The sequence below is a fragment of the Elaeis guineensis genome, chromosome 2, assembly GCF_000442705.2.
Source record: "Elaeis guineensis isolate ETL-2024a chromosome 2, EG11, whole genome shotgun sequence".
Lineage (NCBI taxonomy): Eukaryota > Viridiplantae > Streptophyta > Magnoliopsida > Arecales > Arecaceae > Elaeis > Elaeis guineensis.
The window spans coordinates 123,168,695-123,192,514 of NC_025994.2; the positions used below are offsets into that span (position 1 = coordinate 123,168,695).

A 23,820-nucleotide genomic window follows, 5' to 3' on the forward strand; every position below is an offset into this window, starting at 1 on the left:
TCTGGTTGGTTGCAGGAATACCCTCTCCTATTCAGTGCCCACTGTGATGTATCCGGTATTGTGCTTTGTTTGCTGGTTAGGAATATGGGTGTTACATTCTGGAGATTATTTTCCCTTTTGTGAACTCAGAACATCAGCTCTTATACGATTAAGAAGAACCTGGGGGAAGTTTTCCCACCAAAACATGATGCATGACATTCTTTACCTGAATAACCAAGTTTCTCTTACCTTGCCATGGTTTGTACGTGGGACTTCCTCTTTGTGTTCTGTTATTGTTGCTCTTATGTAATTAAAGTGAGCCGGGGGGAAGTCCCTTAACTGAATTCTGTCACCTTGCACCAAGGAAAAAGCGATAGATTATCTACTACTAATCACTGCTTGGTTCACTGGATGTTGTTCATAGATTGGTGGTGAGGCTTCACTGACACCATTGATCCTATCATGTTTGGCATCAATCCTTAGCTTTCATGAGTTTGAGTGGGGATCATTAGCGAGTGATTGATGCTTGAATCGAGTGGTGATCATCAGTGCGTGATTGGCACCCGTCATAATTTATGTGATCATCAGTGCGCGATTGGCACCCGTCATAATTTATATTGGGGCTCAACGCATTCTGTATTTTAGCTCCCCCACCTCGAACACCCCCCCTTCGCCCCCTTCTCCCGGTCCGCTCCTTGCATCACTCTTTCTCCTTCCCCTCGGTTGGGTATAGCCCTTTTGAAATATTTGATTTGTTGTTATCAACGTCTGGCGTCAGCTTGAATCTATGCATTCAGAAAATTTTTTTAAAAAGATATTATTTTTTTAAAATTTAATTTTTAAAATATTTTTATTTTAAAAATTATTTATGAATTTATCGGATGGCGTAGTATGCCATGCGATTTTCTATTGAAGTGGTTAGCTGAGGTATTGTTGAAATTATGGTTATTGAATTTGTATCATTATTATAGGTTAAATTTATAATTTTATTGTAATCTCTTATTTTTTTTAAAATTTTTTTTTCTTATTTGATTCTCTTTCCTATTTTCATCTATCCTCAACATCAAATTCTCATCCTAAAATCTTTAAAATCCTCTCTTCCATCTTACAAACCAACTTAATAATTTCAAAAAAAGATGAAAGTATGTCGAAAGTAAAAAGAGTTCAAATAAAAAAAAATATTTTTGTAAATATAAAGAAAATTTGTTTGGGAATAATAAGTATGGAGAAAAGTTTAGATCTATTTTTTTGTCAAAAAAAAGTTGTAGAGGAAAGGATAATAGACTTAAATCATGTTAGTAATTTTTGAATTAGATATTTATTTAAAAAGATGGATTGATCATCTATGATTATGCTCAACAAGCCAATCTATCATACTCTTATAAAATATTTTTATAGTAATTTTAGTTTTAACAGCTCAAATTGTTCTATTTCATCGTAGGTTAAAGGAAAGATTATTGTGTTTGTTTTTAGTCTTGTTGTTCAAATATTGGGCATTCTATTAGTTTGAGGATGATAGTTTAGGTCAAATCGCAAAATCTAATGTACATATATTGCCACTTGAGGATAAATTTATCCATCATATTTTTATATTTAATTTCTACATATAGAAAGTACCATATATAGATATTTATCTTCTTAAAATAATTATTTCGGATGATAGGATTAATTTGTCATAGGTAATGATATATCATATGAATGAATGCTTTCAAAATTTAAAATCTCGTTTACCCTATAGAGTTATTATGACTGCTATCTTCAAGGCCTTTGATATCCCTATCACTGACGACGATGAAATTATTACGCTTAGATCTGCTAACACCTACAATCACTCATCTCTAAAGCGTATGGGATATATATTTACTAATGGAGTATGGAGGCGTATAGCTGATGTGCATCAAGATGAAAATGATACTAAAGGAGAATATTAGCCTGCCAATAGAGATTAGTTTAGGCATTCTACTTAGTCTACATAGCCTATCCTTCCAGTCCAACTTAATCGGTATATGCAGTTTCATTAGCATTCTTCCAATCTACAAGTATTGTTTGCTCGAATAGATGTACTCAAGATATCTCTCACAATACAAATCAACACATGGGCCAACACTTAAAGACATTCGTGATGAGGCAACTAGACAAGGTTGAGGCATCTATGATAAGATAACTAGATGAGAGACTTGCATGATTTGATCAATTCATATAGTAGTTTTATCGTCAGTCCCTTTCGCCACCACAGGACCTTTCAGTGGATGATTAGGCTCCGACTTCTGCTTATAGTATATGACGCTCCATCTTATGATGCTTCATCTTTTTTATTTATTTTTAGAATAAAATAATTTGATTTATTATAACTAAGGAGACCGATAGAAGGGGAAAAAAATGAGAAGTGGGGAGTAGGGAGACCGTTGAGAGGGGGGTTGAATACAGTCAAATTATGAGTAGGACTCACGATTTCAATTTGAAATCTCGTAAGCCAATTTGAAACCACTGCCTCAACTCATAATTTTAAAAAATAATGAGTTGAATGCATGATTTTTTAAAATCATGAGCCGAACTTGCGATTTCAAATCATGAGTTGAACTTATGGTTTTACACTCGGCATCCAATTCAACCAAATAACGGTATATCCGCAATGAAATTTGAAATGGTGATATTTTAAAAATCAAATATTAAAAAAGATATTATTTTTAGAAAAAACCCATGCCTCAGGTCTACCATCCGAAGAGGGTCTGGACTTCGACGAATGGATCTGATGGGGAGGTGACTGATGTATAATTGTGATTAGATAGATTGACGTTGGAATTGTGTTAGATTTTGACTGCAAATCAGTTGTGGTGGCTGAATTTTTTTCTGCAGAAACCTCTTGCCACAATAGTCTTACAAGACATGACTGATGCTGGGCAAGTACCCCTAAAGTTTAGCCATGGGTAATGATTTTGCTACTAATCAGCATCCTGTTCAAACAATCCTTATGTCAGCTCCTTGCATTAATACTTCTTCAGCAGCAACATTGGCGAGGAGATTAGCTGAGACTGTTCAAATTATTTTGTGGTGGTATTTGGAGGCTATTTTCTGTAGTTCAGACATCAGTTGAATGAGCAGCCAACAGGAGTGCTACTCTGCGATGGGTGTTGCAATGCATCTTGTTGCTTCCTTGTGCTGGAACACTTTAAACATAATCTACATTCAAAAAGTTGAACGTGTAAATTGCAAAATGCAGGTAGGACTACAAGCGTCTGGAGTTAGATCAAGGACAAGCATAACCCAAATTCAATTTATATTTGAATTGTATCAAAATACAAATCTAATTTAATTCTATTTTGGCCGAACCGGATCAGGTATAATATTAATCTATTTATCCAGTGGATTTTTTAGGTCACATTGGGTCAATAGTAATCCTAACATATGGCATAATAAATATATATAAACTGACTATCTAATTATATCATGGATATATTATCCAATAAATTAATAACTCATATGGTTCAGGTTAGCTTTGATTCGTTGAAATTCCATGATCTAAATCTAATTCATATTGAAATCAGTCGAAATCTGAGAAATTGAGCTGTGGCATTCTAATTTTGCACTCTTAACAATTCCTCCAGCTAGTTCATTTTCATTTTTTTTAATTTCTCAAAATACAAAAAGAAATTTTGTTAAAAAAAAAAAGCTTATTTTATTTCTATCATGGCTAGCTAGTAAAAGGATAGGAAAAAAAAAAAAAAAAAACATGTGATGAGCAGTGTTTTACTAGCACGTGCTAACGAGGGGGAGCGCAGAAAATCGATTATTTCCGTAATACCTCACCACCATTTGTACGTCTTCGAGTACCCACCAATTGAAAAGCGAGTCGCTCCTCCGTATGATGTCATCTCTCAAGATGGTTGAGCTCACCGCAAACGTGTCCGGACGCAGTTCCGGTCCTTCGAAATCTTTCCCAGTAAAACCATCCAAGGGTAACATTCCGGAAACTGGAAGAAGAGACCGGAACATGTAACTCGAAATCTAACTCTCATGAGATGCGTCCCCATTCTGCAAGCTCACTTTCTAGCCCAATTGTGGGGCCCCGCGAAAGTCATGGTCTTGCGTCTGTTTTTTTTTTTTAAAAAAAAACAAATAAATAAAAGCCCGAGGGAGGAGTTTCGGATAAATCTGTGTCATACTTTGGTTGCGGGGTAGCGGCCGACCTCATCCTCCTCCCCGACGTTTCATCGCAGCAATACTTCGATCCCTTTGCAGGTTTTGTTTATAGACAAATAGAGAGATCAAGGGAGGGAGGGAAGAAGGAAAATTTTGTGGAAGGAATTATGGCTCTGAGGCGACTCCTCACCCAGGTACGATCTTTCTACGATCTATTTGGTGGAATATTTATGTTAATTGAATCTAGAAATCGGGTAATAGGATTATAAAGAACGAATCTTTTTCATGGATCGTAGCGTTTTTAGGGTTTTATCATAATTGAGGTTCGGGATTTTTATATTTTTCATGCGATTTTGTTGATCCAAAGAACTTTTGCGGCTGGATGCTGTGTTGTTGAGAGGAGTTCTTGAAATGGGTTCGGGAGTTCTGATGGTTTTAAGGCTTTGTTATGAGAAGCGAGATGGGTTTAGTTTAGGGATTGTCTGCTCCAAAACCCTAGTTTTCATCCTTTTCTTTCTTGAAGAATAGGCGACTGGCTTGTGTCGTTAGCATTTTCAGTTTAATAATTTCTTCTATAATTTTTTGATTCATGGCTTCCTTGTTCCTGCCTTGTATTCTGTCTTTTTTTTGAAGAAAGAGATTAATAAAAGACATTAATGCAAACTCTTGCCCTTTCATGAATACTAGAAACAGGTGCTAAACTGTGCCGCGTGACGTTTTGCTTCCGTCCATGGTATAGAAATCCCGACAAGGAGGCAGGATAGCTTATTGTCACATGAAACAATGTGTCAACGATATCTGAAAGGATGAAACTTCTTAGCCACCCAAAAGGCTGGTTTAAAATTTCCATCATGCTATTCTTGACTGTAATACATAATGTTAAATATAGGTATGAGGTAAGGAAGCACATTACTGCACTTATTTTAGAGCTTTGGAATAGTGAAGTTGCGCTGGTCTTCATATAGATTCTCATGATCGAATCCCTAATGGGAACGATTGGTTAAAATGGTCATCAGATTGATTAATTCAACTGTTCTCAACTGTTATATAACTTATCACTATGAAAAGCATTTTGAACCAATCTGAGTTTGAACTACAGCAAGAACATCCAACCTAAATCTATGATAGCACGTGTGGCCTCTTTGGCTAGCTAGAAATGTTATGAACCTAAAATATCAAAGTTCAGTCTGTGACTACTGTCAAGAACTTCATTATCTGGGGTAGTGGAGATAAGAATCTAACAATTTCTGTTTTTATCATTATCTCAACTTAACTGCCACGGGCATAATGGACTCTTGACCTATTTTTCTCATGTTCTTAACAAGGTTATTAAGTTTACTAGGCAAAGCCAAATGGTGGACACCTTTTATGGCCTAGTCGAGCACCGAGGCATTGCCTAGAGAGGAAAGCACTGGAAGTTTTAATCATGAATGCTTTTGATTACATAAATTAGTTATGCATATATCATTTTATGCACTTATTATCTACAATAAACTGCAGCATAAAACCTTTTTTACACTTAAAAGTCCCAAGATCAACATCCACAAGAAGAAGGAGAGCATTACTAAGAATTGTTGCCATTGCAGCAACTAGCAACTATGGAGCCATAGCTAGGTGGCCACCGCCTAGCAAGGAATAGAAGGGAAGAATAGAATGGTAGGGAAGTAGCAGCCAGCAGACTGCAGGGCCATAGCAAACAGCCATCAAGAAGAAGGAATGTAGGAGGTGGCAAGCAAACCATAGGATGGTGATCAAGATGAAAAGCAAAAACATGAAAAACTAGGGAAATATGGCCAACTGAAGAAGCAATAGTGGAAGAAAATGAAGAAGGAAGGAGAAAAGGAGGCAAGAGAACATAGGATAGTGAGCAAGACTAAAGCCAAAAACATGAAAAACAAGGGAAGCATGGTGAAATGAGGCAGCAGTAGTAGAAGAAAAGGAAGAAAGAAAATCAAAGGAGAAGGAGGATTAGTCTAAAGAAGAAGAAAGAATGGAATTGAGAAAGGAAGAAAAAAGTGGGCAAAATGGTAATTGAAGGGGATAGGGACAATCCTATTCCATGTTATAAGTCTATTCCATCATTTTGGTGAGATATACACAATATGAGGGGGATATCCACCCACATGGTACAAGCCCCCCCCACACCAACCCCCACAACCACCCACCCCCTGAGAAAAAAACCCCCCTTTCCCTCTCTCTCCTTTTTGGTGTTTCGCAAGAATTTAGGGGGATATCCTCCATTTGGAGGAATAACCCCCCACTTATTCCCCAACCAATCTGCACCTTGATGAAGTGAAGCTTTAGCAAGCTTGGCCTAAGCAACCTGGCTCAATTTGGTACCTAGGTGGCATCCTAGGTAACCACCTCAAAGAGGAGTTGATTATGAGGATTCGTCTCAAGAAGAAAAAAGTATGGAATTGAGAGAGGCAGAAAAAAAGTAAGTAATATTACATTCTTGAGAGAGGTAGAAAAAAGTAAGACATATTTACATTCTTGGCACCGGTGATAAGTGTTTGCCATCACCACGACCATCCATCATCTCCGATCCAACAATAACCATTGACTAACCTATGAGCAATTGATGGGTTGGTGGTGGCCTTCACCACCCTTCTGAAGGTCTTATATGGGATTATATTGGGCAAGAGAAGGGAAAAACATGCCTTTAACCAAGTAAAGCTCTAGGCATTCTTGGCCTAGGTTCTCTGGCACAATTTGGCATCTATTCTGCTGCCTAGGCAACTGCCTTTAACAGCACTGGTTTTTAACAATCTAATGGGAAATGGTAGTACCCACTTTGGGTGGAATAGGAAGAAATGCATAGCCAACAATCTTCCAAGGGTACAATTATATTCTTCATTAACCGTTTGTTGAAGCGTTCTTGACAGCAACAAATTCGACAAGAGAAGAAGCTGTTTTTGTTGTATCTGTGGCATATATAGGAGAATATGACATTCCTATTTGCTTTAATCTTAGTGCTTATGTAGTGATCGTGAGATTATCTGATTTGTCGTACTGCTCTTTTTCTTTTCTTTTTGATGGCAATTTATGCGGATGACTGCTTCATTGCTTGACATACCTTTCTATATTCTGCTGATGAGAGGACATCTTTTGCGCCAATTTCCTTTTTGGTGGCCAATTTTTTAAGGGAAACTATTGGCCATTTTTTTCAACATGTTGTTCCAAATGAAGCAGTTACTAGAAAATAATTGTTCCTTACATTATGTTATGTCCTTTCTTACTTTAATTCTGATTTTGTTTATATTGTAATAGATAGCAAAACAGAAGTTGGAGCATCCATACTTATATCAGTTAACTGGTAAATCTCATCCTGCTTTATACTTCGCCGAAGGTAGTGGAGGTATGCATATCTCATTGTTCTCATTTTTAATGAATATATTGACAATTTTGATTTATGTCCAATTCACTCCAAATTACCAAATTTTTGTTTGTAACTCAACTTCTTTGGCTACAAAGATAAACTCATATCCTGTTTAAAGTTGTTATCTTGGACCTTGTTCATGCCATTGGTTTAGCTTCCAGTACTACTGTTTGCAAGTTTCTAATTTCTCTTATATGTACTTGCTTATTTAGAAATAAACAGTGCATGTTGTTTCTTTAAGCTAGTCACCCATTAGGATGCATATCTTATCATTTTTACTTACATGTTCCTGCTAGGATCATTCTTGTTTCATTTGGTTGTTTTAGTGCTTAATTGGTTTCATGAAAAAATAGGATACAAGACAAAGATCTGATGGAAAATTATGTCCACATAAGTTTGCTATATTATCAGCCGCCCTATAGGAGTGCCCTATTTTGCTTGTAGTCATGTTATTGTTTGTTGCCTTATTAAGAAATCAATACTTCATTGTTTCAGGTATTGTGTGAATTTTGTTAAATTTTTTAAGAATCTATATTTGTTCTCTCTGTTCTATATGGACAACTAATATTTATATAAAATGGTCTTGTAGTGTTGATTGATGTTTTACCTTTTACTGTTCTCAGGAAGGATTGATGTTCTTGTAAATTTTTTAAGGTACTCAGCAATTTCTCATTGTTCAAAATTAATCCCTGGTGGCGTGTTGTGTGACGGTTGACTAAAGGAATTTGTATGAGGTGAGGATTGCAGTAACAAAGGCGTAAAATTTACCTTGTTTAACAAACATGGATCCGTTTTCTTTTGCCTTGAGAAAAAGGAACAATTGAGGGATTAGATCATATTGTTGATAAAATTTAAAGATCTTAGAGGACAGTAACGATGTTTTTTGGACAAGAGACATGGGTGTCAAGTTCCAAGTGTCTAGAAGAGTCAGACGTGGGATCTTTGAAAAAATTGGATATGCAAACATGTTTGTATTATACAAATATAAATATATTGTAGATTTATGTATTAATGAATAATTTTCTGGACAATTTGTTTTGTAATTTGATAGAATTCAAAAACCGTTGCCAAATATTATGTTAGACCTGACATGTTATAAGTAGAAGTTCCAAAAGTTGATATATAATTGTGATGATATCACGATTTGCTCAAGGAGTGTCATGAAGTATTGAGGTGTCCAAGTGCCCAGATACTGCCAAAAAAAAAAAAATAGAGAGTTTTTGAAGTTTCTAGGTAATACTGGAGAACATTATTAAGGTATGCTGTGGAATTGGTTCATAGCTTTGCAAGAGTTCGATTGAGGAACTTTGTATGTGGCCTAATGCTTTTTTTCAGCTCTTTCCTCCCTCGTTCTTAGAATAAATTGGAGTTTGAAACTCTCTCCTTTCCTTTTTCTCTTTCCATAAATCATTTTGCAATTAGCTCCTTGTGGATCCCATTTTTATCTTTTTTTTGGCATAATTATGACTAGTAATTTGCATTTATAGGCTTAAGTATTTGAGTATAGTTTTACCCATGAGTGATTTGAAACTAGAAAGAAAAGAGAAAAAAGGTAAATGTTATAACCATCAGAACCATGGTATGCTTGAAAATATAACAAAAACAATAGACAACCCTTAGGAATGCTTTAAAAATATTTTCTGATGCAAACCTTTCTGCCTGTCATGAAGTTACAGAGAGCCTTCTATTGATAGGATGGTGTATGTTTGTTGTGGTTATGGTGCAAACTTGGTCAACTAGGTAGGTGACAAGCGACCTGGTGGAACACTGAGGAAGCAGCTTAGCATGATTAATCCATAAGCTACAAGATGGCTTACTAGCATCCATATCTCCATGGATATGACAGAGCATTTTTGGTTTTGATTAAAAAGAACTAAGGGATGTTCCATCTGTATTCGTGCCGGACATATTGTAATTTTTTTCCCAAATGCTCATGAAGACCCATTAGGTCAACTTCTACTTCTATGTGCATTTGGGTTTGTATCTTTCAAATAGGACTTACTAGTTAGCTTAAGTTGCTTTTTTTTTCCATACGAGACTGGTATGTCTTGTCTGAAACAATCTGAAACTGACTATACTTCTGACTGATAAGCTGTGAATGTTCATTGAAGTCACCTGTATTAAAACGAGCCTTGTTTTTATTTTCTTTATAAGAAACTTAGGCTATATTTTCCACCTCGGTTATTTTAAAAATGGAATTGCATTCATTCTAATTAAAATAAGCCTTCGAAACTTTGGGTTGTACTTGATAGTTTTCCGTTTATGTACTGGAAAATGCATTACTCTTTTCCTCGTACTATGATTTTCTTATACGTTTGCTGATTGCAGGAAACAGACTTAGAAATTTTCACCAAAGGTTTCAGTCAAGCTATGTTGGTAGTTTTGCTCGCAGAGCACGGGATGTAGATGGAACCAATGATGTTGCACTGCTTAAAGAACTTTACAGAAGTGATCCAGAAAGAGTTATTAGACTATTTGAAAGTCAGCCTTCACTGCATTCTAACCCTTCAGCGCTTGCGGAGTATGTTAAAGCATTAGTTCAAGTTGATAGGCTGGATGAAAGCTCCTTGCTCAAGACATTGCAGAGAGGTAATACACTACGTTCCATAATGACCTCACCTTATGGTATGTGAGGGATTTTGGCTTGCATGATGTGATGATGTCACTATCAAGTACATGGCTTGTAATGGAGTGGCAATTTTGTTTCACTGCGGAGTCACGTTACTTTTATGACTATTATCAAGCATCTATGGTTTCATTCTGTAACATTAGTATGCAGTTGTGAGTGCGTAGTATGGAATAAAAGAAGTGCTTTGCCAATTGATGAATGTGTTAATATTGTTGCACATCCATGTGGTGCTTCTATCATAATCATGCAGAGTTGGGGAAGGTTATCTTCCTGGATTTATCTGTCGATCTTACAAGTGCTGCTATAGCACCCTAAATGATAATAATAAATAGATGTTACCATGTTCATATCTATTTTGGTCAGATCGATGCATTCCATTTTACCATATTTGCTCAGCCCATGCCTTTTTCTGTTCTGAGCCTTTCTAGTCTTTGCCATTAAACTGAATCCTGTTCTTGTAACCTCTATGTGGTTGCCCTATCTTCGGACATTTGTTTGAATTCAGCTTCTCTAGTAACCCCCGTGGTTATCTGTTACTTCATAATGGAGAAGCATGAACAAACACTACCTCAGGGGTACCTAGTACTCTCAGAATAATATTTTATAAAATGTGATGATATTTGACCATGCATATCAGTTTATTTTTCCTACCACTTTGTTGCCAATGACATGTATATCTTTTCAATAGTGGTTCCTGAAAAGTTTCTGAATGCATCTTTTCATTTTTTGTCTTGGAAGCCCTGCTGCCCAAATATGCATTCTTTGAGAATTGTACACTTATTCAGAGGGTTGAAATTAGGTTAGTACCTAATAGTAGGTTTTATGGATCATATTTTGATTTCTGAGGTTGCTATAATGTATATCATCCATACAGGATGTGGCTTTTGTGGGATTCTTTCATGAATAAATATATCATAGTATCTTCAATGAGCATCCCTAAATATAAGGTATAAAGAAATTAGCATATAATTGACTGTAGATCTTCGAAGGTTCTTTGATCACATTATTTTCAACTAGTGAACTCTTAAAATTCTAAATCTTCTATTTTTAGGCCATGGTCATCAAAGTTGTCTCAATTTAGTCATTGATCATAAACTTGACACTGAGTGGTGAACTCATGAAAGCCTGGTCTGCACAAGCTTGCAAGGTGCTTATATGCTCTGGAAATCATCAAGACACTAAAAGAACTACACCTTTCGAGGCTGAAAGCCTGAAACAAAGATTGGATCTCAACCTGTGGAATAAAACATTGTGGCTGTGTTTAGATTGTATATAGAAATCTGTTAACATATATTCTAATATAGTCTATGTACATTGGTTCTATGCTCCCCTCACTAGATCAGAAAATGCATATATATATATATATATATATATATATATATATATATATATTGGTGAAGGAAATCCATCTACAATTGTCTTTTGCAGTGTCCCATCACTCCCAAATTTTACATTTATGAGTGGTATTTATGTGTCTCCAAAGTTAAGCCGTTCTGCTTGTTAACTTTTGGTGTATCTTCTTCTAAGTTTAAGGTTATTATTTTCATGTAACTTGCTTCCATTCGTGAGTATATGCCTAGTCTCTCAGGGTGACTTAGAAACCTGGACGATAATATGTAGGGATTGTTAATTCAGCAAGGGAGGAAGAGAGTATCAGCAGCATGCCGGCATTGAGGAATGTAGGCCAGATGACCAAGGAAGGAATTCTTGGAACTGCAAATGCCCCTATTCACATGGTGACAGCAGAAACTGGTCAATTTAAAGAGCAATTATGGCGTACATTCCGCACAATTGCCCTTACCTTTCTTTTGATATCTGGTGTTGGAGCACTCATTGAGGATAGGGGAATTAGTAAAGGTTTGTTGTATCTTATGATTAACTGCTTCCTTGTCAAAAAACTTTTTTTTTTTTTTGCCATATTTCAGTTGTTGAAACTTTTGTTTCCTGTAATAATTCTACACAGGGCTGGGTCTACATGAGGAGGTGCAGCCAAGCATGGATTCTAGTACAAAATTTAATGATGTAAAGGGCATTGATGAGGCTAAGGCTGAACTAGAGGAAATTGTTCATTATCTTCGTGATCCAAAGGTAAAAGCAAACTCATCATATGCAAATTTATGGAATATCCTTCTTGCCCTAGTTATCTGAGGTTTCTTATGTCGAAAGATGTATGCTGTTAAATATCTATCTATACTATATTATAAAAATAACAGTTCTGAAATCTGGCAATTTTCCTTCTTGATTATTTATGTCACTTTTTATAGCGAGAGTACCCCTCCTATTATTTTAAAGAATATGTTAATTATCCTATTAGCTTTCTTGATATGTCAACTTTTTTTAATCAAATCAGACCCCTTTCATAAAACTCCCAAATATATTGTATTAATTTCTTTCTCTGATTCAACTCCCATATAAATTGGATTCGTTTATATGACTAAAAAGATTGTATTCTATCAGTTACTTTCTCCTCTTTTTACCCTTTATTGTGCGACCGGTTGCTAGTTTACATGACAATATGACAATTTTGAAATCAGGAATATTCCTTCTTGATTCCGTTTCTCATTTTTTGTACGAAGAGTACCCTCCTAATTATCTGTAAAAAATACGTCAACTGTCCTGCTGACTTTCCCACCCGTGTTTCTCTCTCCTCCTTTCCCATCTAAATTTCATCCCATTCATAGGATTAACAAACAGACCGAACTCCGACTCTTTAGCTGATTCAATCCTAGTTTGCTTGTGTGCGCGTGCTTTAATCATCAAGTTCCTACTAATGATCAAGAAGTGTTATCAAGTGCCTTACAACTTGCTTATTTCTGAGCTTCAATTTTTCTTTTTTCTAATGCTTCTATTGTCCGACTTATATGCTTTATGATGCATCAGTCAATCTACGATCGACACGTCATGCATTATTTGTGTAGAATAAATTTACTTAGATGCTGTGTGTTGGTTGTTCCAGCGTTTCACCCGTCTCGGTGGCAAGCTTCCCAAAGGTGTCTTGCTTGTTGGTCCACCCGGGACAGGGAAGACCATGTTAGCAAGGGCTATTGCTGGTGAAGCTGGTGTTCCTTTCTTTTCATGCAGTGGCAGTGAATTTGAGGAGATGTTTGTCGGTGTGGGAGCTAGGAGGGTGAGGGATCTTTTTGCTGCTGCAAAGAAACGATCCCCCTGCATAATTTTCATAGATGAGATTGATGCAATAGGTGGGAGCCGCAACCCAAAGGACCAACAGTACATGAAGATGACCCTGAATCAGTTGCTTGTTGAGTTGGATGGCTTTAAGCAGAATGAAGGGATTATCGTCATCGCTGCAACCAACTTTCCTGAATCATTGGACAAAGCCCTTGTGAGACCCGGACGCTTTGACCGTCACATTGCTGTTCCTAATCCAGATGTAGAGGGCCGAAGGCAGATCATGGAATCCCACATGTCAAAGGTAACTAAATGTCTCCTCACATATTTTTTATTCTTTATTGTTGAACTGTAAGATTTATCTTATCATGCATTTGAGTTCTTCCGACTTTGGATGCCTTGCTGCGAGAGGTTCCAATGCATGCAATTTGCCACTTGTGCTGGGCGTCAGGCCTTTGATATCTGGACAAATATCCGTATTAGATACATACCTGATTCAGATGTGTATCAGACACGGATGTTATGTTCTCTAAAGCATTGGAGGAGAGTTCAGTCGAACTCTTCGAATAATAAGTTTGGCCCTCTACTTTCGTGATAGAAATGAGCATTCTTTGTTTTTAGTGATGAACCATCGATGAAAGCACTGAAATTACTTTGGAAAATGTTATTTTTCATATTAAATTAATTGGATAGCTTAGTGGAAAACTTGTATATTGATGGATCTTAACCAACAATGTTTTCTTAATCTTTAAACAAAGAATATTAAAGATATTTATATATTTTTCCTTTTTTTTTTTGTGTTTTCTTCTTGCTGTGTCCAACATTTGGATATGCTTTACATGTGTCCATGCAACATTAACATCAGGCCATGAAGATGGCCCTTAAAAGAACCTTAAAAAAGATAGCATCTATAAATTGTTGGCATAAAAATGTTATTTATTTTGATGCAGGTGTTGAAGGCAGATGATGTAGATCTAATGATCATTGCAAGGGGAACACCTGGGTTCTCTGGTGCTGACCTTGCAAACCTGGTCAACATTGCTGCCCTTAAGGCTGCTATGGATGGGGCCAAAGCTGTGAGCATGTCTGATCTGGAGTATGCCAAGGACAGGATCATGATGGGCAGCGAACGCAAATCAGCAGTGATTTCTGATGAATCAAGGAGGCTGACAGCTTACCATGAGGGCGGTCATGCTCTTGTGGCCATCCACACCGACGGCGCCCTCCCGGTCCATAAAGCTACCATCGTTCCAAGGGGGATGTCGCTCGGCATGGTCGCCCAACTGCCGGAAAAGGATGAGACCAGCATCTCTCGGAAGCAAATGCTTGCAAGGCTGGACGTTTGCATGGGTGGACGGGTGGCTGAAGAACTAATATTCGGGGAAAACGAGGTGACTTCTGGTGCTTCCTCTGATCTCAAACAAGCTACTTATCTAGCAAGAGCCATGGTTACAAAGTATGGTATGAGCAAGCAGGTGGGTCTTGTTGCACACGACTATGATGACAATGGTAAGAGCATGAGCACCGAGACAAGGCTGCTTATTGAGGAGGAGGTGAGGGACTTTCTGGAAAGGGCATATAACAATGCGAAAACTATATTGACAACTAACAGTAAAGAGCTGCATGCCCTCGCCAATGCTCTTCTCGAGCATGAGACACTTTCTGGGGCTCAGATCAAGAATTTGCTTGCCCAGGTGAACGCCCAGCAGCAGCAGCAAGTTGCGACTGCCCCACAAACAACCACCACCCCTGCTGTGCCAACGGCACCTCCATCCGCTGCATCCGCTGCAGCCGCAGCAGCTGCTGCGGCGGCGGCCCAAGCGGCAGCGAAGGCCCAAGGAGTTGCACAGCCTGTGGTGGGATCTTAGCAGCAAGAAGGTAATTGGTAGGATCAACTATGTATAGTAATCTCAATCGCAGGTTCTAATAGCTTCTCAAGCATGAATAGGTGGAGGAAGGGCTTTCAGAAGAAGAAGAAAAAGGATAAAAATGAAGGCAGCTAGCTGCCTGTTGCAAATCTCAACTCCATGTATGTAGGCATCTATTTGTTTCTTCCCTAGCTTGCAGGAGAACGCAAGTAGAGACTTAAAGGCAGGGACATGGACTGTGAAGGTTTTGAATGACAACATTGAGACAGGCTTCTCTTTTTTAACTTTTCATACAAATAATGTTATTGCAAGCTCTTTTAAATTAAACGGTGGAACTTAACCAATAGCGCTTTTAGATTGGGGTAAATTCAGACCTGTGAAAGAATTGTGGATTGTTTTTATTGTGCGGTGCTCAAAAAGCTGAGCTCCCTCCGAGTAGATCGCCACTTTACGTCTCTATACAGTCTCTTTGCATCATGATGGTGTATTAACTAGCTTGATGGTGCTAGCTAGACTTCCGGACGGTGAGCATTATTATGACATTGATGGGTAGACCTGTGGGGGGTGTTATTCTGCTGCAAGCGTGCACTCTTTAATGGATCGTCGGAATTCTTAACCTTCACATGTGCGGAAAGTGCGGTGAAAGCTGCAGTGCTATCATTTGTCCATGTCCAAGAGGCATTTAGTGGGAAACGGCTTATCGTACTCAAGAAAAGGATGGAGCGGATTAAAGGAGAGAAAAGCAGTATATCGAAAATTTGGCGCTTGTAACGTGGGATCTTGATTCCAAGCGATTCCCAGTCCCAGTTTCCACACGGCAACTACTTTTTCATTTGCGGTGGTCGTTTATTATGTCTCCTCTCAACCGTGCGGCATCGAAGAATCGAGAAGTCATTATTTATAGGATGCCGTGATCGTTGCACCAGAAGACTATGCCGGGGCATGAGGACAAAAACAAGATGTGACTTAAATAACAGTGATGTTTTAAATCATACACACCGACCCGACCTACCCCCCTCTCCTAGGCCAGAGACGAGTAGAGACAAGGGTAGGATATCACTCGAACTACGAACGGATGCTCGAGAGGGAGAGGGAGAGGGAGAGGGAAGGGAAGGTAAGGTTTTTGAAGTAATAGGAAAAGAGATGGCAGAAACAGAAAATAAAGCGATAGCTTTGTAAAGAAGACAGATAAATCTTTTTCATTTGTCTTAAACCTTTTAAAAGGACGACCACGAAACATCTCAAACACTCTCTCAAAGAAAAAGAAAAGCTCAGAGACAAGACCCCCCCCCTCTAACCTACTTCTTAGTCCTCCCTCATTCCCCTATCTCTCTCTCTCTAGCCCCCACCCCACTTTTTTTTTACAAAAAGAGCTCCTCGTCTCCCATCTCCAGCTCAAAGCATGCCCCGCCCAGCACACGTGCGAGCCACTCCTCATCGTCGTCCTCCTCATCCTGCTGCTTGACCGCAGGCACCGCCGGCGGCCACATCAACTTCCCCTCCCACGGTCCCACCCCTGCCGCCGCCGTGGCAGCCCCGACGTCCGCCGGATCACTCGGCCATCCTACGAAGTAGGCCACGCCGCCGACCCCTCGGGTGTCGATGCTGGCCATCACGGTCGACGCCGAGTCCGAGAAGGACGGCCCGCAGCTCTCCTCGTTGCCATTGATGGTCACGAACGACGTCCCCCGTCCATGATCGGAAGCCGTCGGGGAGTTGATCTCCCTCTCCAACCACCGCATCATCTCCACTATCATCTCCTCCTTTATCTCAACTTCCTCTTCCTCCTCGCTGTCGAATACCACCGGAATATTCCTCAGATCCCATTCGCCGTCGCCGGACAGTCCAATCTCTCCCCCTTCCATATATGTTTATCTGTTATATGCCGAGATTGAGCGGGGTAGGAAGGTGGGGTTTAAAGAGACAGATGGGGGAGCGAGGGAGAGATTGGAGGAGCGTGGGGTTTTAAATACAGCGAGATCGGGAACGAGGCGCGGCGTACGGAGGAGCCACGTAGGATGGCAACCGGTGGAGAAAAAGGGCGGGAATTAATAGAAGGTAACTGCGTTGGAGCAGTGGGGGATGTCGGCAACCTGTTTCGCGGGAAGGAGATAATATAACGTCTCCAGGCCAGCGTCATTTTGTTTGTATTCCAATTTTACCCCTATATGGTATTGTAGGCCAGGGGCCTCCCAGTGTCAATTTCTCATTTCCTTTTTTTTATTTTTCATCCTCCCTTCTCAAAGTAGAGTATCTTCCCCCCCCCCCTCTCTCTCTCTCTTGTTTTCCTCTCTCCTCTCCTTCCATCGCAGCGGTGGCTTGGTTTTGTGTAAATCTGATGGACGAAATTTTTTTTGACTTGATTGAATAATTTATTTTTTTGACTTGCTCAAATAAAAAAAATGATTGAATAAAAAGCAAAGTCAATTAGAAATTATATTTGGGGCTAAATTTGTAATCTAGCTGGAGTTTGAAAGCTCAAAGCTATCCTTAATTTTAACTCCAACCAAGCACGATGTATTGAAGGAAATAATCTTTTTCCAATGAGTTAATGCTTTCCATAATATTTGGGATGCATGAATTTTTCATAGTGATAATTCAATGTATCTCTCTTCATCGAAGGAACCACAGTAAGGAGAAGAGGACCATGAAAAAGGTTATAAATAACTGCTTTCCAAGTTTAAAACCATAATCCTATTACATCATGTTTATATATATATATATATATATATATAATAAGTTTTGAGATGTCATTTTTTTTTTTGGTATTTGATGGTTTGTCCCATGTGTTAGCTTTTGCCCCATCTAACCATTGATCAACTGAACCTGCTTTTCGGGCCAACGAGAACGTAAGTTTTAGTGCAATTAGGATATCAAGATTAAGAGTGACAATCGGATTGGATTTGATCATAAACAGATCAAATCAAATATAAATCGAATAAAAAAATATCAAATTTGAATATAACTTATTTATTAAATAAATCTGATTTTCAAATCTGAACCTGTCCCATTTAATAAATAGGTCATCCAACCCGATCTACTTAACCTGTTTAATTTATAATTCAGTTTAAAAAAAAAAATCGTTTGTGAATTGTGGTCCGTTTAAAAAAATAAAAAAAAAATAAAAACCAACTCCTTACCCTTATCTCCAATCTCTGCGGCTCGCCAGTCGCCACGCTCTCGATCCGACCGCAGCTCGCCCGTCCGCCCTCATTGGCATCGCCACGCGCTCGCCCCTTCACCCTTGCCGGCGTCGCAGTGTGCTTGCCCCTTTGCCCGACCCCCCTCTACCCTCACCTATATCGCCGTGCTCCAGCAAGCCTCCGGTGGCGCGAAGAAGAAGGAAAGGGGAGGGTCGAGAGGAAGAGAAAAAAAGCCTTAGTGAGGCTGGGATGAGAATAGAAAAATCAAAAAGAAATCGATTTAAAAGAAAGTCCTAAATCCTAAAAAGAAATCAAGATGGGAATATATCTCTTGACCGCCTGCTTTCCTACGACGGCGAAACCCACCGCCAGCCCTCTGATTGCCTCGGCAATGGCCATCGACTTCATCCTGCCGCGGCCCTTGGCCGTCTCCGATCCTCCGCTCCATTGGGATCTCTCAGTTGCCTCCAACAAGTCTCCATGGTCTTGACCTCCGTGGTCTTCATCTCCGATAAGCCTCCGACGGTGCGAAGAAGAAGAAAAAGGGAGGGCCGAGGGGAGGAAAAATAGCCCTGGCGGGGCTGTGGGATGGGAACAGAGAAATCAAAGAATAGCATGGCATGTTATCGACGAGATATCACTGATGTGGCCCAATTTCCTACGCACGGGCGGGCGAATTCGAAAAAGAGGAGTGCGCTCCCACGCCACAGGTAAAGGCTTCAAACAGGTTACATTACATGGATTAAACGGGTTACATTATAATCTGGCCCAATCCGATCCGACCCAACTCATTTATTAAATGGGTTAAACAAGTTAACTATATGAAATCTGAACCCGATCTGATTATTAAACAGATTAAATAGATCAATCCATTTACGATCTGAACTCGTTTAATCCAAACTTAAACCTGTTTAAAATGGGTCAAAAATTTTTGCCGCCCATAATGAAGACTTGTCGGATTATTTCAAGTGCGGACATTATAATTATAATAGCATGCAGATGCATGTTGCCACCATCATAACTTTATCTAATCCAATACTTAAAGCAAAATCATTTTAAGGTCCAAAAGCTTGATGTTAATGAAAGATAGAAACCTAGTTTGAAAGAAATCTTTGCCTCTACCATATTGGTGAAATTCTTTTGATTTAGTAAAAGAGGACACCAGAAGTGAACACACATGTAAGATAGCTCCCAGTGAAGCGAATCATATTTGAGGGCACGATGAAAAGGATATTATATTTTTCATATTTTTGCTAGTAGATATAATATACTATTTTAAAAATAAATTTAGTGAATATATTTTCATTCTATTGGCATCATGCATATCGAATTTTCTTAATATGATATCATGTAACTTACATGAGAGACAAAGTAAACAGTAATATGATATTTTTCTATTTACAACTGCTCTACACCTTTTAAGTCGAACAAGTTTCTTTTATCATAATATATGTGCAATCATAATTCAGCAACTACTTTAAGTGTACAACTCCATGAAAAATGTGGATGGTGATTATAAAAAAAATATAATTATAATAATTTTTAAAAAAATAAAAATAAAAATTTATAAAAATAATTTAATAATATTATCTCATAATATCAATATTTTAAATTTATCTTTTATACCTTCTTATGAATAATATGTATATCTTTAAATTTAAAAACACTCTAACCTCCATTTTCTATATAGACACATATAGTTGTTTAAAAAATATTTTAAAATATAAAAATTTGAAAAACTTAAAGTTTATAAATATTTGGAAATTTAGAAATATTTGTAAATTTGAAAATACAAAAACATATTTTTTTTTGAATAAATTAAATTATGTTAATTTTATGAATTTTTTATTTTTATTATTTTTTGGCTCGGTTTTGCAAAAAGACCTAACGTGCCAAGGATCCATCCATGGTTCGGTTAAAGCTGGAGGGCGCTCTATTGGAGAACGTATCATATAGGGGTACTTCCGTAATTTAATGATAAAAGCGGGGAGGACACTGTCACTTGGACTGCTGAGGAAAGGGACAAAACCTCCCCCGCTAAAATTTATCCGTCGGCATCTTCCACGCGCCACGTGGCAGATCGAGGGCCGCTGCAGGGATTATTATCTGAGATGCAGGCACTGGCCGCGACAAGCGGCGCAGCGGAGCGGACGGAGGCACCGAAGGATCGTTTGGATGGCACGTGCCGAACTCGCACGCCGCACAAAAGCGATCGTGCCAACCTACTTCCCGCGCTACGAGTCTTGCGCAGTTTCGAGCGGCTCCCTTTCCACTTTCCAGGAGGGAGGGGATGTGTCGTTTTCCATCATTACAAGGATTTGGATTTTAATTTTGGAGGCAGAATTGTACTGAAAGGGGCCACCCACTTCCTGAAAAATATCCCCCACTTTCCGAATGAGACACCAGCCTCGCTGCTTCTCTCGAAAACAGCAACTGGATTTATTGTCTAGAAGAAAATTTAGGTGAGTGATAATAATATTTAAGAAGCGCTGCTTGTAACACAGAAGAAGAAGAAGCAGCAGCAGGAGAGCTGCTGCGGCTTCTTATTTATTTATTTTTTTTAATATAAATAAATAATTATATTATTTTAATATAAAAATGATCTAAATGATCAAGATACAAAATATTGCATAAGACTGATGGACAGATATCTCCTGACCTTCAAATTCAATCCTTCAATACTCCATCATAAAGGCAGCAATCCAATCTGCTGCGTTATTCACATACTAATAGACGTACTGAATAGACATCGTAGCAGATTGATGAAGAAAAATTCAAATATCACAGATCAACTGATGAGCCTTCTGCTGCTCTGAGCCATCTTAAATCCAGACAATGACGATAGCAAAGCTGTCTTCGATGAAGATTTTCTCCGTACGAAGCTCTCACACAACAAAGATGATGTCGGTCAAGCAGCGTGAAGTTCTGCTCTCAAGACTGAGGACTCATAGAGATGGAACTCTCCAACCACTAACAGCCGAACATCAGGACCGCGGATGACGAAATCAGCTCCACCTCTACTCCCCTTGATACTGCCATCAAAGTTCACCTTGACACACCCTGAGGGAGGGGGCTCCCATGAGATAAATAAGGCTCGTCGGGATGCTGCAGGAGCAACATGGGAGTCCTAGTGGTCGGGGGTATCAAGGGGACCAATGGCAGCATCGAATCGAAGGTATTTCGCGACGAGGCAACGGGCTCTCTCTAGTATTCTATGCATTGAAGCCACCTCACCATCGAAGACTAGACAGTTTCTAGAAAGCCAAATCTAACTGCTGTAGGAATGCTCGCCCTCAATCACACTCTGATGAATTGTGCTCAGGAAGGACTCTAGCCACGGGCCACTACTTGACTCCCAGAGGTAGATATCGGTCTGTCTCCAAATCAGCCTTGCCCTCGGACAATGTAGGACGACGTGCTTGGTTGACTTCTCCTTGAGCCTGCACACTGGACAGGAGATCGAAATATTCATGCCCCTCTCTCTAAGAAGAGTGCATGTCGGTAGGCTATCCCAGACAAGCTTCTAAAGGAAGAGCCTCATTCTGAGATGGACAACCACTCTCCAAATTCAGACCGCCTCAATTCTCTTAACTACCGTCAGTCTATACATCTAGATCAGGTCATGCAAGGAGATCTTCGGACAGCAAGACCAACCTCAAACCCTCACGTCCCCGTAGGGATGAACCGAGATCGGAGTGGCTAGAATCCGATTAGCAAGCGAGCCGCCAAACAGGCGGTTGCCCTCTTGGACTCGCCAACTCCTGCCATCCTCTGTCATCAAGTCGCAAACTTGCCCCTAAGCAGCCACCTCATTGCTAACAAAGGTCAGCCAATGGAAAAGGGACAGTCTCGAGATCCAAGTATCATGAGTCACGTTAATCGAGCGGCCATTCCTAATTAACCAACTGACTTCATCTATCACACTGGGCCCTCGAGTACAGATCTTCTAGATGAAGGAGCAATCACGAGCTGCCTGGATTGGAAACCCTTGGCTCCACTCCCTATATCGGATCCTCATCACCTTGCTCCAAAGGCAATTCGACTGAATAAGGAATCCGACAGCATGTCTGACAATCAAAACCTTCCTCCTGACCATAAGAGACTGGATCTTTAGACCGCCATCCCTCACAGGCTGGCAAATCACCTTCAAACCCAAAAGGTGAATCCCATTGCGGTCGTGATCAAGGTCCTAGAGAAAATTTCAAAACCACGGCTCTAGCTCTCTGAGGTAAGAAATCGGCACAATCGTGTTTGCCAGGACATATACGAGAGAGAGCTCAATACTGACCTCACAAAGGTCATTCTGTCCATCAAAAAGAGGATAGTGGCTTGCCATCCCTCGAGGCGCTCTGGATCCATTGCTCCATGAGTCTGCACTTGGCTCTCTGGAGATGCCTCTCTATGATCGGAACATCTAGATAGGTCAGCATCCCGATCTGCTCTTGGATTCCAAGCCTCATCCGAATCACCTGCTTCACCTAGATCCTCGTTCGGAGGCTAAGGATGATCGAGGACTTCTGAAGGTTCACCATTTGGCCAGACGATCGACAATATGTCTCAACAATGAAGGCAAAATACTCCACATTTTGAGCCGAGGTCTGACCGATGAGGAGGCAATCATTTGCAAAAAAAAAGTGTGAGAGCAGTTGGGTACTAGAGGTAGGCCAGTAGGGCTCCAGCGTCAACCTTCGAACAGCTACCCTCAATGCTCGGGACAAAGCGTCAGCGCACAAAATGAATAAGTAGGGGGATAGAGAGCAACCTTGGCGAAGTCAAATAGAAGAGTGAAAAAACTCCATCGAGATGTCATTGATCATGATGGTAAAGCTCGGAGATGGCAAAATGAAGAGAGCTGCTTCAACAAACCAACAACTAAGACTACGACATTACCACCGGGGACATTTTGATTTATTATTGGTTTCATACCTGTCACCATTCTCCATTGGTGCGAGCAGAAAGTTTAACCAATCCATGCACATGCCATCCAAAAACTAGGCCATTTTTCACTACCATATATAGATTACATGACGGTCAATATTGTTCCATGGTAGATTCTATATTAAAGCTGTATAACCTCCTATTATTTATTATATTCTGTATTTGATAAGATGCATCAAGAAATATTGAAAATATATTGACATGTATAATCTATTGCTTTTGTTTCTCTAAATGATTAAATCATCATTTCTTTTCTGGCGGCATTAAACAACTAATCCGCTGCTCATGTTGAGCACTAATACAAGTTCAATACGAAGAATACATCTGTCAGGCCAGGCCAGCTGATAATTCCATCACAAACGTCTAGTTGGTTGATCAGATATGTTGTTATTTAAGCCAGTAGTAGTGAAGACGGATCACAACCATCCAACACCATCAAGGCCAATTAGTCAGGCGGTAGCCCCCGTTCTGCAAGGTTGCTCTGTTAATTGATCATTTATTTTCGAATGAAATTTTGATGCCTGCCCCAAGGTTGCTCTGGCACCGACTACACCCACAAGGCGACGAGACGGATGGGTTCTAAATAGCATGCAGGACAAAGCGAAGCTGTTCTGG

At 39.4% G+C, this 23,820-nt stretch overlaps 1 protein-coding gene across 3 annotated transcripts; it reads left to right on the top strand.

Annotated features, from left to right (window-relative positions):
* The first annotated feature begins 4,126 nt into the window (after positions 1–4,126).
* On the top strand, positions 4,127–15,491 carry LOC105033063 (ATP-dependent zinc metalloprotease FTSH 5, mitochondrial). Of its 3 annotated transcripts, XM_073253157.1 has the most exons (8): positions 4,127–4,313; positions 7,390–7,477; positions 8,153–8,232; positions 9,827–10,087; positions 11,748–11,984; positions 12,091–12,215; positions 13,084–13,560; positions 14,207–15,491. In XM_073253157.1, exons 5-8 carry the CDS (start codon positions 11,789–11,791, stop codon positions 15,122–15,124), a joined length of 1,716 nt encoding a protein of 571 aa, XP_073109258.1. In that variant the 5' UTR covers positions 4,127–4,313; positions 7,390–7,477; positions 8,153–8,232; positions 9,827–10,087; positions 11,748–11,788; the 3' UTR covers positions 15,125–15,491. The 3 variants fall into 3 exon arrangements, with proteins under 3 accessions (XP_073109258.1, XP_010906046.1, XP_010906181.1); XM_010907744.4 differs by lacking the exon at positions 8,153–8,232; XM_010907879.4 differs by lacking the exon at positions 8,153–8,232 and having other exon boundaries at positions 7,390–7,435.
* Positions 15,492–23,820: the final 8,329 nt, after the last annotated feature.

What these genes read in the sequence shown, in the direction of transcription:
- LOC105033063 (XM_010907744.4), top strand. Translation starts at nt 4,287, where the DNA reads ATGGCTCTGAGGCGACTCCTCACCCAG. An exon ending in TGAGGCGACTCCTCACCCAG is followed by an intron (nt 4,314 to 7,389) that starts GTACGATCTTTC and finishes ATATTGTAATAG; the next exon opens with ATAGCAAAACAGAAGTTGGA. An exon ending in CTTCGCCGAAGGTAGTGGAG is followed by an intron (nt 7,478 to 9,826) that starts GTATGCATATCT and finishes TGCTGATTGCAG; the next exon opens with GAAACAGACTTAGAAATTTT.